Source organism: Aythya ferina (assembly GCF_964211825.1).
Source record: "Aythya ferina genome assembly, chromosome: 4".
Lineage (NCBI taxonomy): Eukaryota > Metazoa > Chordata > Aves > Anseriformes > Anatidae > Aythya > Aythya ferina.
Window position 1 is genome coordinate 59361102 of NC_140300.1, and position 14441 is coordinate 59375542.

The window sequence follows — 14441 nt, forward strand, 5'->3', positions numbered from 1 at the left end:
AAACCAAATTGGCTTGCTATCAAACTGTCCGTTTTGCTGGGTTATGCTGCAATCCCCTTTCTACCCAAATACGTTCCTGTTTAATGACTGCGTGCAAACGTTTTGGGGTGGGGGACTGGTTTAGATATGCAGTGCAGTCCCAGACTTTCACTTTGATAGCCACCGTGTCACCAAGCCTCGTGCAGAGGACATGTACCAGACGCTGTCTGCTTTCTGCTTTCAGTAGCTGGAAACACATGCGAGGATTAGCGGTGATGATGTATTTGGGGACAGGCTTTTCCAAGGAGGTCACTTTCATTCCCAGCCATGGCTTTCCTTAAAACCTCCAGCCTCAAAGACTGAACTTGGTGGTTTGAATGTAAACGCCTTGGTCCTGGGATCCCAGGGCAGATACAAGTGCTGTTTGCCACCTGTTTCTCTCCTTATTAAGATACAGGCTAACATGTAAATTATTTCTAGTTACCCGTTTAATTACATAAGTAGAAATCGTAAGAGTTGCGTTTCCTCAGAGGTACAAAACTACTCCCCAACATTAATTGTGCTTCCAATTGTTTTGGAGTCACTTTGGAGCCCTGCTGGACACGATCCAGGCCGGTGCTGCTATGCACCAGCTGCTGCAGAGCTGACTCAGCCGACGTGTTGGCCCTTTGAAAACTGCAATGCAGGAGCCTTTGTCAGTGGGCAGGAGAGACCTGCCCGCATCCCCGACAGCCAGACATCTAACCCCTCCGTACTGCCATTGGTAAACAGTATTTTCTTCAGAAATCCCTTTCTGCTGCTGTTTTTTTTTTTTTATTATTATTATTAATAAATGACCTTTAAAGTGCACTTTGGAGGTTGGGACAAAAAGGCTGTTGTTTTTTACTGACAGATGGAGTGGGTATGATTTGGTTTTCAGGTTATGGTAATTCTTGAGAGTAGGTAACAGCAGCTAGACGTTTCCATCAGCTACCTGGGGGAGGGAACCTGGCTTCCCATGCTTTTCCCTGCCTGCTGATACTCTTAGCATCTGCAGTATTGTAGGATAGGAACTTTTTCCTGGCAGACACCTGAGTGTTTCATATATGTATTCAACCAAACCCACTTAAACATAGCTCAAAGCATGCTTTTGGTTTACCTGCCTCGTTTCACCTTGCCCAAGAAACAAGACTGTGGCACTTGGCTTAGCACCACGTGTTGTTAGTCTCGTTACAGAAGTAACGCCGAGAGAAACATGGTCACGAACAGAAAGCACGCTTGGGTAGAAGGATTACCAATATTGAGTCTGCCAGAAATGTGACCTAATTATTGGGTAATAACAACAAAAAATCTGTAGGGAAGGAAATGAGCTTGTGTTCCTGCAGTAGACTCACTGGTCAATGGAAGGTATTCATAAATATTCCTACGTGAAAGATGAAGTTGGAGCAATAAAACGTTATGCGCTGTGGCATAACAAACACCGTGCTAAATACTTGATGCTTTCTGGCACTTACCGGCTCTTCACATCCCCCATACCTATTAAAATGCTGCCCGTTTACTGAACTAGTGACCTCTGTTTTGAAATGTCAGACAGTCTAATGGGTTTCCATTTCATAAATCATAACTAGGCCAGTGAGTGACTTAGACAACTTTATGAAGATAACTTTTGCTTCAAAGTAATTCAATTTAGGATTCCAAAAAAACAACAACATGTTTTCTCTTCTCTGAGCTATGGCTGTGGTGGCTTTTAGGAGGAGAGTAAGCTGAGCAGCAATGTTTTTATGTAAGCATTTGAGCCGTAAGGACTGGATTGGTTTAGTTACAATGAATTGTTATATAATTAGAGTAAAACCAAACTAAATTTAGAAAAGAGGAGATATTACACATTTGTAAGGGCTTATCCCTTGTTATCCCTTGGCTGCTTTTCCTGGGAACGTGCAGTACACTTCTTGGGGTTTCTACGAAACAGGGCAACTTCTGGAGCCCTCTCCTTCACCTGGGGCTACGGTTGGTGCTGTTGGGAGCTGCCGTGGTTTGTGCTCTTGGAGGGAGCTGCCGGTGCCTGGTTCTCCACGCCTCTGTTTCTAGGTGGTGGCTGATGTTGCTGGCACACAGAAAGCTCTGCAGTTAAATTTGTGAGATGGAAGCGGCCGCTGTTAACAGCTACGTATGGATGTTAATTTTACATGTCGAAAATGCTTCTGAATGAAGACATTTGGCTGTTACCAAATGTCAGGAGCTTCCTGTGATTGCTGGAGGTAGTGGTTCCACCCAAAAGAACCAGGCTCTTCATGGGTAATAAACAGGTGTTGAGCATTAAAACATGGATTAATCTTGCTCTGTGTTGTAATAATACCAGGCTGGCTGGGATAACAAGTGGGTAACAATATGAACAGATTTTCTATTTCAGTAATGAAGCAGATCTTGCTTCTGGCTGCCAAGTCCACCATTCTATATATTCTACAAGCAGCCTGACAGCTTAAAACTATTTAGTGTTAGAGATGTGATTAAGCAAATGTAATGGGTGGATGGGTAGTGCACTATTTCATCTGATTTTTCTTCCAAATGTCATGCGACCATTTGTCTCCTGTTGTTTCTTCAGCTCAGTCTGTGGTCTTCTTAATGAGTGGCATAATAAAGATGTGGAGTTGTGGAGGGAAGTGCTTCAAGGAGGCAGAGGAAGCACAATAGTCATGTATAAAAACTCCAAAGCATGCACTTCAGCTGTCTCTGAAGTGGGAAAGAAGCTGAAATAGAGATTTTATGCACTACTGGAAGAGCACACGCTCCAGTTGCAGATTTGCTTCCTAATCAAGCACCGGTTCAATGAGAAAACTCTTGAGTAGTCATCAACCTTGGTCAGTCAGGAGTTTTGCAGCGTTCCCCTGTTGTGGATGAGTAGCCAGACCAAGGGATTAGCTGCAGTTTTTGTATCTCTTTCTTAAAACAAGGCAATGTCATTAATTATATTATTCAGCGTGGGAATGGATAGGCTGTGAAAAATACTTGCTGCTGACACTTGAATTCTGAGTGTGGGGACAAACCACTTTGGCATACAGGACTTCGCATAGTTTGAAATAAATTCTTCAGTCAGAGTTTTTGCTGAAACATGGCACGCACAATTTCTTGCCCCACTGTGATACTGGGAGCTCTCTTCTTGTGTGGTGGTCCTGCTCCTTGCTTGGATGGCAAGGATTCGGGTCAGAGGAGCACTCTGTGAGGACGCAGGGCAGCTTCCAGCTTTGTGGAGGCCAGACATCGCCTTCAAGGTAATGCGACTTTCAGCTGCCAGTGCAGGTTTTAAAAGTTAGTTTTTGTTTGCCCTTGTAACACTCGTCTTCTCGTAAATCTGAACTGCAAACTGGCTGAGCGAGAACTGCTGTGGCTACTCTCTTTGACAAAGGTGTGGTTTGCTCTTGGACTTTTTTCTGAGGTGTTTTGCATCATCTGAAGTTCTGTACGCTGACATTTAAAGACAAGACAGGGCCAGGCAGCAAATTCTTTTAGCTCAAACGTAGAGGCAAATGGATGGCTCTGCCCTTACAAATACGAATTGGATGACTGCTGCTTCCCCCGCTGGTTTTAGAGGAAGTGGTTCTCTTGAAGCATTTTGCTACAATTATTTTAAATGAGGCACGTGAGCTGCTTGCTGCCTCTCGGCTATACTCCTGTTGCTCTGCGGTAAATGGTCAGATCAGTTCTGCACGGTCTGCAGGTTGTCTAATGCCTCCATTTGGCTCTCTGCCCGTTTCTTTGCATTATATAGCCATGTCCCCTGCCTATCGTGCTTCCTTTTCCCCCAAATGCAGAGCATACGCATTCAATAGCTATACTGATGTGATTGATAGAAGTGCAAATGCTATTTTTATATATATATATATATATATATATATATATATATATATATATATATATATAAAAAACTTTTTTTTTTTTTTTTTTCCCAGAGGAATCATAACAGTAGTTCATGGAAGGAATTAAGATGGGGAAATAAAAATCTTACTTTGTGGTGGTCTGGAAAGCTGTGAAATCGGCTTCAGTTGCAGAGAGTGCTGCCGTGTATTTCTGTTTGGCCTTTAGTCGCATCATGGCCAGTCACAGGATGAACAGCCTGGCGTGAAACTGTCCTGATCAGCAGGCCTTTCAAACAGAACTAGCACAAAGCTAAGCCTGCTCTTTATTGAAAAATAAGCCCCAAACCACCACCAACAAAAAAACACCACTAATTCACATAGATCTATTTGCAAATTGGTCTCCATGCAGCACAGCCCGCTGTTAAACTTCCTTGTTCAAGTGATGTTCAGGGTGATTGCAGTAGGGCCAAGACTTCATTACCTTCTCCTTAGACGAGAGTGCCAGTATCAGTCACTTACTCTCTCGCTCTTGATGAGCAGAGGGGGGGACCTGACACGTGTCTAACTTCAGGCACTCTACTTGGGGAGACTGCTTGCTTCCATGACAGCTGAGGCCAGGACTAATCCGGGAGTCAGTCCTTGAAGATACTGCAATTCACATATCTTAAGGCTCAAACAAAGCTATGATAAGAATTTCCTGCAATGCCTCTACAAAAAATACAGATCTTCCAATGCTTTAAAAAGGAGTTTCTATTTGTACCGTTTGGGCAGTGTGCCAAGCTGCTATAACGTGTGTGTACGCATGGCTTGCCCTGTATTTCATTCAACATCACATTGACATTCAAGTTGATTGTTTCTCTTAAGTAGACACTCATCTGACTGATCTATGTATTGAAAACCAAAGCAGTGAAGTCTGCACAGCAGCAGTGCTGCTGAAGGTCAGTGACCATGCCCTTCTGTTAGGGGTTCTGCTCCACTTTGCTTCCAGCCTTTGGCTTCATAAGGTGCTTGCTCCACTTGTATTAGAAGGAGAAAATGGGAAAATGGTTCTTTCTATTCTTCTGGGTGGAGGTGTGAATGCTGAATTTCACACTCAGAAGTACAAGTTACTAGTTTCTATTTTGCCTTTTAATCAGCTGTGTAACCACAGAGAGACAAACTGAGGCAGTCCTCTCAACTTACCTGTATTAATACAGGTGTGAGGAGAGCGGCCCAGCATCTTGGTGTTGGATTTCTGAAGCTACTCCGTATCTTGTATTTAAATACCTCAGGTCTGTGCATGTTGGTAGCGTGTCTCAGACTGCTGGTGCTGTGCCGCGCTGCATAGGGCAGTCCGTGGCAGGCTGCAGTGCTGAGCGTGATCAGCGTGCTGAATGGGTGGCCTTCAGGATACTAATGCTTTTAATCTCAGCTAAGTGGTTTATATATCAAAAAGTGAAGCACTCTGAAAAATACTCTCCCGAAATGGGATCAAATTAGGTGAAGTAGCAAATCCAATTAATTTTTTTTCATTAGAGCACTCCAGTATCTTTAGTGAGACATTCATTCTCCTACATCATGACAAGCTGTCACAGCTGTGCTTTCTGTGTGGGCTCCTGATTTAACTAGATTCAATTAATTCTCAACATACAGAATGGTATATTTGGTATTTTATGAAGGTTTTTTCACGTGTCCTTGGAGGTGGCACTCGTCTCATGGATAAATGGTATTTGTATAACCCTATTGCTGTGCAGTGTTCCCTATCTTTAATACCTGTAACGAGAAACTATGAAATTAGCGTTGAACTTGATCAAGTAACTTCTTTTTTCTTTTGACATCCTCAGTAACCACTTCTGCAGCTTGTGAGAAATTGGAGAGAGACAGGAATGAACTGCAGGTTGCTTATGAAGGATTTCTGCAGAAATTAAATGAGCAACATCACAGTGATTTAGCTGAACTGGAGGAGAGGCTTAAACAGTTTTATACTGCAGAATGTGAGAAGCTCCAAAGTATCTGCATCGAAGAAGCTGAGAAGTACAAAGCGCAACTCCAGGAGCAGGTCTGTGACATTTAAGTAGGAATATTCTCTAGTAATTGTTTTATGCTATAAATGAGTCTTCAGGGAATCCCAATTTTAGCTATTTTTGAAGGTGTTTTGTCTAGTGTGAAACTCCACTTCACTGCAATTAAAAAAATGTTACTGCATTAAGCTGTCCAGATCGTAAGCTTGTGTTTAAACATGTTAGAAATTGGTAGTGTGCTGCACGCTTCAATTACTTCTGGACCTCTTCTGGCTGTTTGAGGCAGCTTGAGCTTTAAGATTTATAAAACCCCACCTGGCTCATGAATTTGCTTTGCAGCAACTCCATGTGTGTGATGTGCACACATCCTTCTGTTGGTATCAGTGAACTGTAAGGTTTTGTTCTCATCTATTAAGTGTTGTATGTGGCTTAGCTTCTCCTGTGACTATATGTTAAGTAGACTTACACATGGCCTAAGGCCACTGGAACAACACTTTAAACAAGGGTTAAGTTTGCACACTAAGGGGAAGCATTCATCTTGTCATATTGCAGGTGGACAATTTAAATATCACACATGAAAACTTTAAGCTGGAACTTGAAAACAGCCACTCAGAAAAAGTAGAGGAACTGAAAAAGGAATACGAATCCTCTTTTTCAGGCAAGTGTTTTGTGTTCAAGTACCTACGTTATAGTGCTGCTAGTCACAGACAAAAATCCCTAAAACACATCAAACCTGAATAAGGACGTTTCGTTGTTCTTGCTGGTCAGCTGTCTTTACAAATGCTGGCTGAATTCCTCCTTTTCCTACTGAACAAGTCCCATTTTACACACTGACATAACCACAATCCAGTTATAGTTGAAGGAAACTTCCAAAACTGCTCCTGAGCGGAGATGACTTTTTATTTCAGTAAAAGATGTGTCTAAGGTGTAATCTGCCCTCAAAATGTCAAGGTAATGAGTAATTGCTCTCCCGCCCACCCTCCCTGTTTCTGTATGGAGCACCTCAAAATTGACATGAAGGATAAATAGGGTGGTGTAGTGTCCAGATTGATATGGGAACATTTCTCAAAAATAGTATTGCATCTAATTGATTTAAGAGGTGGTGATTTCCATCCTCCTTCCAACTCCACTTGGCAGCCACATTTCCAGCGATCCTTTCACCTCCTTAAAATTGGTGACACTTCCTCTGCAATTGAAGAACTAGCTCTTCTGGTTGATATTTCCAGAGTAGGAAAGGTAATCATTTTCTATAAGCTCCTGGAGGACATTTTTGTTGTTGTTGTTGTTGCATTTCCCTTCAGAAACTCAGCTTTTGTCAGATGTGGATCTTGTGTTCAATTCATCCTTCTGTTGCGTGTAGATGAACGCTTTCAAACGTGACTCGTCAGCTAATGACATGTGTATGCCAAGGGACAACCAACAAAGCTGAAGCAGCAGTAAATAAATCTGATGCTTTGTATAGGCTTTGGAGCAGTTTGTGATAAAGGAGCTTTCTGTGTTGTCACTGAGTATGCACGTGTGCATTACCTGTTTTGGCTTTTTGTGCTTTTTCTTTCCAAAAAGAGTTTTCATTTTGGATGTGGTGTTAAAAATCTGCAAAAAATAATTTGTTGCAGAGCTCAAGAATGCCCATGAATCTGAAAGGAAGTCACTTGAAGAGTCCTTTAAAGAAAAGCAAGAATTGCTTGAGGTATGTTAAAGGTTTGCATTGTTGCAACAGTCTAAAACTTACAGAACGCATTTTGGGGATGAGCAGTGAATTTCTGGCCTAACTATGCCCATCTTTTCATTTCAGAAAAAAATTGATGAATTAAAATGTGAAAACGAATCTCTGAGTGAGAAGCTGAAATTAGAAGAGCAAAAACAAATAGCCAAAGAAAAAGCCAATCTTGTAAGTTCAGATCTTCAAAAGTAAAGCAGACGGGGCAGATCTCGTAAGCCTGGGTTTATTTTATTGCATAATATGAAAGGTTTGCAATGAAATCTGATAGAGCTCTGATACTTACTGATATTTTATCTAAATGGATCGCCTACCAGAAGTTTTTGTCAAGAGCTACAGTATTGTTTATTAACCTTACCATTATAAATATATAAATCTGTAGAATGTGTAAGTTATTGCCTAAGTTAAAGACCTCACTGTATGCCAAAGGTGTATCACAGCTTGCTGCTAGTCAGTCGCTAAATGTTCTGCCAGTACCATGATCAGGGCGTGGGCTGTCTTGTGCCACTACAACAAACCTCTCTTCGTGTACTTGAGTCTTGAATGAATTTGATTCATACTTGTTGCTGATGTACCTTTTAGATAAACTTTCGTTCCATCTTGCTTTTCCTCTGAAGGCTGCTGTCATCTGTGATGCTCCTGGGATTAGAAATGTGCTCTGAGAGGAGCCTTTCAAGCACTGGGAATGGCTAGATATAAACATGCTCGTCTTTCTAGTGTGACCTATAAAAGTATTTAGGATGCGTTGTTACTGGCACTTCCCAGATCTTGTCAGTTTTGCTACTTTACATGGGCAGTCTGCGTTGTTTTCCTGGAAAGCAGGGCACGTGCAAGTGTAATTCATCTGTGTTTTACATGACGGGATAGCGTTAATTATAGGGGGGTTGGCCATAGCTGATTTGTATGCTTCAGCTCCTTAATTGGAGAATTGTCTTCCAGCACACTCCCTGTTTTAAGACTTGGTCAAATATTCAAGTCAGAAATTGAAATAGAGGGACAGGTATGTACTTGGAAAGAGTATACTGAGATGGGACCAGAAGGTAAGAAAAGTGGGATGGAGGAAGAGCTGATCGGTCAGAAGAGAGCAGAGCAGAACCCCAGTAACGTGACCTCTGTTCAGCTACAGGGAGCCCTTCAGATGGAAAACCATCTGTTGGGCATTCACAGAGCTTTGGGAGAGGAAAAAGCCAGAACAAGACATCTGCTTTGTGTGTAAAAAGTGCAGACTTACCTAGGAGAAGCTGCTCTAATTTTCACTGAAATTTAATATAGTTTTTTTTTCCTCTCTTGCTACTTATCCTAGTGGCAGGGTAGAGCTGCAGCCAGAAGGATCTGCAATCAGTGTTGCTGTGAGTGGGAGAGGTGATAGCAAACAGAACATGTTACGTTGCACACTGCACTTAGCAGTTTGAACTGTATCCCACAGCTATGCTCAGATGTAATTTCAGTTTGGAGCAATAGTCAAGTGCCTTTACGCAGCTGCAAATATGCGTTGCATCCTGGCAGTGTATGGCGCTTCAGAAGCTTGAGGCTTCTGTACAGAGATCAAGGTTTGACACAGTGTATTGCTCTGCAGTAAGCACACGTGCTGCACTGCCAGAAATCCCATTAAGCCTTTGAAGATAGAGGTATTTCCACTATTATTTAAATAGCATCAACTTGATATTCCTATCTTTTTTGCTAAAGTCTTCTTGGGGCCTTTAGTCTTGTTATCTGGCTTTGTGTTGTACTATGAGTGGCTGATGTGGTGGCTGAGATGTAACTTTAAAGATGTTTCAAGGCTCTTTTGGGCAGAAAGGAAAAATACAATGAATGGACAGCAAAATTCACTTAAATTTTTCAGGTTTGTTTTTCTCCATAGCTTGTAGGTTCCATTCAAAGCCATAAAAGAGAGGAATTACGTTGAAATTGTCTGCCTCTTCTCTGAGGCAGTACTGCATACCCTCACGCTGACTTACGTTCAAAAGTAGAAATTGAACAAGAATCACAAATGCCACAGTCTTTAAAAACAGGGAGCAGAATGGAAGATAGACAACTGGGCCTTTGTGTTACCTGCAAAATGTGCTGGCTCTGTACCTTACAGCCCCTGCTCTGCCACACTCTGTGGGCTGCGTCCCAAAGAACTACAAGCATCTCCCTATGAGTCTTAGGTTTTCTGATGTGGCAATGAAACTGTTACTCGATGTGGTACATCAGTATTTTACCAAAATGTGCTAAAAGAACTTCTGTTTGCTTTAAAGATAAACTTAGTTATACAACGCACTTGATCACTGATTAACTTCTGTTTGTTTTCCACTCATACCTGGAAAGGGACTGAGACTTATTCTGTTTCTGTATTTTTGCTTGTGACTTTGCCTTTGAAACATTAAGAATGTTTTACTCTGCAGTGTTGGAATGGCTCCTTACTTTGGAGAAGACATCCATAAAGAAAACAGACCCTGCTCTGCCCCATCCCCCCCCACCCCCCTGAAAATCCAAGTGCTGGCTTGCGATATTGTAGATAAGTCATAGATGTAAAGCAGTGTAATATACCGTAATATAACAGTAATAACGTAAAAGAAAAAATATTTATTTTCTTCTTACGAGCTAGCTACCTTCAGATACAGAACAGTGAAAGTCAGCTACAGCCAAGTTCATAGCTGTGTAAACTGTGTGCGCTTTTTGAACTACTTCAGCACCTGAAAACTCTTTGAATGTTTATGCTAATTACTTCTTGGGATGGGTTATGAGTAATACGAAATAAATTTTGGAACTCCTAGCCTTAGAGGGAGCCTTTCGGCACTCCTGCAAAACAAGTTTGGCTGTGACAGCTTTAGTGGTTTCCCTTGACTCACAAGGATTTTTCGTATCTGTACAAAATGTATTTTCTGAACACCTGCTAAGAAAAACTGTAACTGCCAATGTAAAATGAAGGACAAACCAAATCAGATTAAAAAGCAGTACTGGATCTTTTTCTTGTTCAAACCTGTCTGACTTGATTTCACTTAAAAAAAGAAATTACAGCTGTCATTACAATTTTTATTTTCTTGCTCTGTCTAAATAGAGAAATAGATTGTTCAGGAAATTTAGGGTAATAAGGAAACTTTGTGGAAATCTTTCAGAAAAACCCGCAGATTATGTATCTGGAACAGGAGCTGGAAAGTTTGAAAGCAGTGCTGGAGATCAAGAATGAGAAACTCCATCAGCAGGATATAAAGCTAATGAAGATGGAAAAACTGGTGAGTTTCCCTTGGGGTCTGCCAGTTTTGGACCATGCCCCTGCGTTACTTTCTGGTAATGATTTCAGGCTAGTCAGGCTTGCACACAAAGATCAATTTTTGTGTTTGTTTAAAAGGAAACATGCGGTAATAATGTGAGACACTGCCGGTACAATCCCATTTGTAAAGAGGGGGCTGGAATTACCAGATGCTCCAAGTAGCCTTTCCACCTCTTAAGGCAACTGCTGTGTTCTATAAACTCTAATTTGTGGCAGGACAGGGTCCTTATCCTGGGCGGAGCCTTTGAAAACTGTTGTAATATTTACTTAGGCAAGATGTTAATGAGGAAGTATAGAAAGAGGTTTGGGTACAAGGGAATACGTTCATGCCAGTTTTTCAGTGGTGCACAGCATCGTGTGCTGCCCAGTCCCACTGGTCTCCAATTACCAGAAAATTACTTGTAAACCTTCATCTCTTCTGACAGAAGTTTGCCACAGCAGAGAAGCCCTTGGAACATAAGCCAGTTATTAAATGGTTGTTTTCCTTAACTTTTGGTAACATCCTGCAGCAATGAGGTAAAATCAGAAATAACAGGGAGAGTTGTTTATGTAGGGGAGCTCTTTGATTCGTCACTCTAGCACGTTATTTCTAGACAGCCTTCAGTCTGCAGTAGCTTATAAAACTGCTGCCTGTAACTCATGGAAGTTACTAGAATCTGCTCGTGGAGCAGCATATACCTTAGCCAGTTCCTCTTTATTGGCATCTAATCAGCACAAGTGGCAAAATGCCAGCGTTACGCAAGAGTAAGGCAAGTAGGCCTACCTGGCTCCTACAGAACATCCAGCCGCGGTAGCCGGTCAGTGTCGCATTGCTCTGCGGTCACTGTCTGGTTTTGTGCTTCGTGCACCAAAGCCTGCAACCTGGGGACTAGGAATGTCTGCTGTGTGATAGTTAAGTCAGTAACTTGAATATACGCGTACGGCTTTTGGTTTAAACTGTGACCTTTTGTTCTAAGGTGGAAAACAACACCATCCTAATGGATAAATTAAAGAAGGTTCAGCAAGAAAATGAAGAATTAAAAGCTCGGATGGACAAACACATGGAGCTTTCAAGGTGAAAAAGATCTCAGGAGTTTTAGATGTTCTTATTAACCTGGGGAAGGGCTTCCTATGAAAAGAAAGAGAAATCTGTACAAATATTAGTGACCATTTCTTTGTAGTTGTCTGTAGAACACGCTCCTCCCTTCCCCACTTCTATCTTTACAGACGAGCTTTCTTATGTAGAAAACCAAGCAAAAACAGACTGTAAGGAAGTAAAGGCTCACCCTTCAGTTCTCCAAAGCAATGTTTCAGGGAGAAAAAGCCACTCAGAAATGTCATCTTACAATAGATTGTTACAGGTTCTTCAAGTACTACTGGCTTGTAAGCTAAACCTGCCTTTACTTGCAACTATTTCAGCTGAGTGATTTGTGCCCAACTTAGATAGGGGGAAAGCCCAGTGCATTTTAGTTAGCAATGACAGCAACATTTAACCTGGATAAAATGTGTCTGAGGTTCTCCTAACTTAAACTGCTACTTTAATCGATGAGAAAACCCTTTTAGGTTGAAGGAAACTACAGAAATGCAGCTTCTTTGTAGAGTTGAGCCTGAAACAGGACCAAAAGGCTCCAGTAGGGCTGTTTGTAAGTATTGGTCACTGTAAGTAGGACAAGTCTCACTTCTCAGGTGCTTTTTCTGGCCATCTTCACTGGCCTTTAGGAGTGCTTCTTATTGGAACTTTCTTCTGTTTTTTGCAAGCTACAAGGCTAAATCCAGCAAGGCTGTAAACATGCTAAATCCTTCTTTAGTTCTCACTTTAAGGAAGTAATTTACTTGTAATCAAAGCAAGATTTTATGCAAGTTCAAACTGTCCTTTAACAATTAAGTTCAATACTGTAACCCCTAACTTCGCTTACGTTCTCTGATGTAAATTTGTCTTTTGCAGGCAACTTTCTACTGAGCAAGCTGTTTTACAGGAGTCACTAGAAAAAGAATCGAAAGTAAACAAGCGCCTGTCAATGGAAAATGAAGAACTTCTATGGAAGTTGCACAACGGCGACCTATGCAGCCCAAGGAAACTGTCTCCCAGTTCTCCATCCGTGCCTCTTCAGTCCCCACGAAATTCTGGTAACTTCTCTAGTCCTACGGTATCACCGAGATGACATCTCTGAGAGAAAGGGGATTGCATTTCATTTGTGATCTACAGAACTGATCCTAACTTTAATCACAGGAGCAAAAGCTATATTAGCTGAGGATGACGACTAAACATAACTGGAAACTTTGGTGCAAAAATGACGGTAAGAGACTGAGAATATGGGAGTAAGATGCTCACGTTGCTTCTCCCCAAAAGACTTGATTATGACCTCTATGGACATCATTGCACAAAGCACTTACGGAGCAAGAAAAGACTTGTTCGTTGCCTTTTCACCTAACTATAAGAAGAAGCTCAGGGGCTTAGAGATAAAGATCACAACCTTTATAATATGTTCCTTATCACAGACACTTTTTTTAAAGGCTGTGTGTGTGCGTGTGTGTGTGCTGTGGATGGAATGGATGTAACACACTGTGCGTGTGTCTAATGCTGCCTTCTTTGCTGTGTATGTAATAAAGGATAAAAGCTGAAGACTATATACATTGACATGTACTTCCTTAATAATGGTGTCAGTATGCATGCTTTTAGCAAAGAGTACCCTCACGCAGAAACGAGGAGAAACTGCCACTAGTACTGTAGGTCAGTTTCCTATGTCTTTCTGGCTTCAGTTCAGTACAAGAATGGTGTGAAAAGCTTTATCAATTCTCTCATTAGCGTGTTGGCCCACCTGTGTATGCTGTTCTGAATGAACTTTAAGAACAAATTGAATCGCAGCCATGTTATGCATGGATTCTTGGTCTAATATCCATGCACAGCTCCATGAATTACAAGGAGACTTCTTTTTTTGCAGGTTACAGTGGATTTTGGCTTTCAAGTCTACAGGGTCATAATCCGAATTAGAACCAGGGTATCCCCAGAGGTCACAAGTTCTTAGTACAGTTGCAGGTTTAGATGCCCAGACCTATCATCTTACCTGAGGAAAAGGAATCACTTATCTTCCCCAAAACAGCACGTCCATTGCTGAGGAAAAACACGATTTGAAAGCCAAAGAGAAAAATGCAATAATTGTTAGGTGCATGCTTAACTTGGTTCTCAAGAAGAATCTTAGGCTATCTGTGAATTTCAATGTATCTGGTGACATGTTTGCTTTCCAAGCATTAGCATTTATATTAACATTCATTGGGGTTGGCTAAATTTCCCTGTGGAAGAGGGGGAAGGGGTAGCTGTGAATAGTTATCTTGCTAATTCTGCCATACCTTCCCTTTTAGACTGCAGGATATCGAGTGTTTTGCCAGTTCCTTTGGCAAAAGATCCTGTACAAGAGATTCTGTAGAGTAGGTGAAAAAATTGTCCTGCCTGCTGAAACTGGAGGCTGAGGGTGTCAGCATTTCTGGAAATGTTGTATGCTGAGCTTCAGCTTAAACAAGGTAATCACGTAGCTTTGCTACTCCCTTGGTCAGACCTGTTTTGAGATCTCTGCAGTGTATCTACTAAACACAGGTTCCACTTCAAATTAGTGTTACAAAACTCTCTGTGCTTACAGTAGCCTGGGTTTTACAGTGCCACTTCCAGAACCATTGTA

General features: G+C 41.7%; 1 protein-coding gene across 4 annotated transcripts in view; it reads left to right on the plus strand.

Annotated features, from left to right (window-relative positions):
* MTUS1 (microtubule associated scaffold protein 1) overlaps nt 1-13395 on the plus strand; it is a 111545-nt gene extending 98150 nt beyond the window's left edge. For all 4 annotated transcript variants that reach the window (XM_084517471.1, XM_084517472.1, XM_084517473.1 and 1 more), the window contains 7 exons: nt 5636-5850; nt 6365-6470; nt 7429-7502; nt 7608-7703; nt 10634-10750; nt 11745-11842; nt 12713-13395. In XM_084517471.1, the coding sequence (XP_084373597.1) occupies nt 5636-5850; nt 6365-6470; nt 7429-7502; nt 7608-7703; nt 10634-10750; nt 11745-11842; nt 12713-12929 (923 nt within the window). In that variant the 3' untranslated portion in view covers nt 12930-13395. The remainder of the gene's footprint in view (nt 1-5635; nt 5851-6364; nt 6471-7428; nt 7503-7607; nt 7704-10633; nt 10751-11744; nt 11843-12712) is intronic.
* The last annotated feature ends 1046 nt before the right edge of the window (nt 13396-14441 follow it).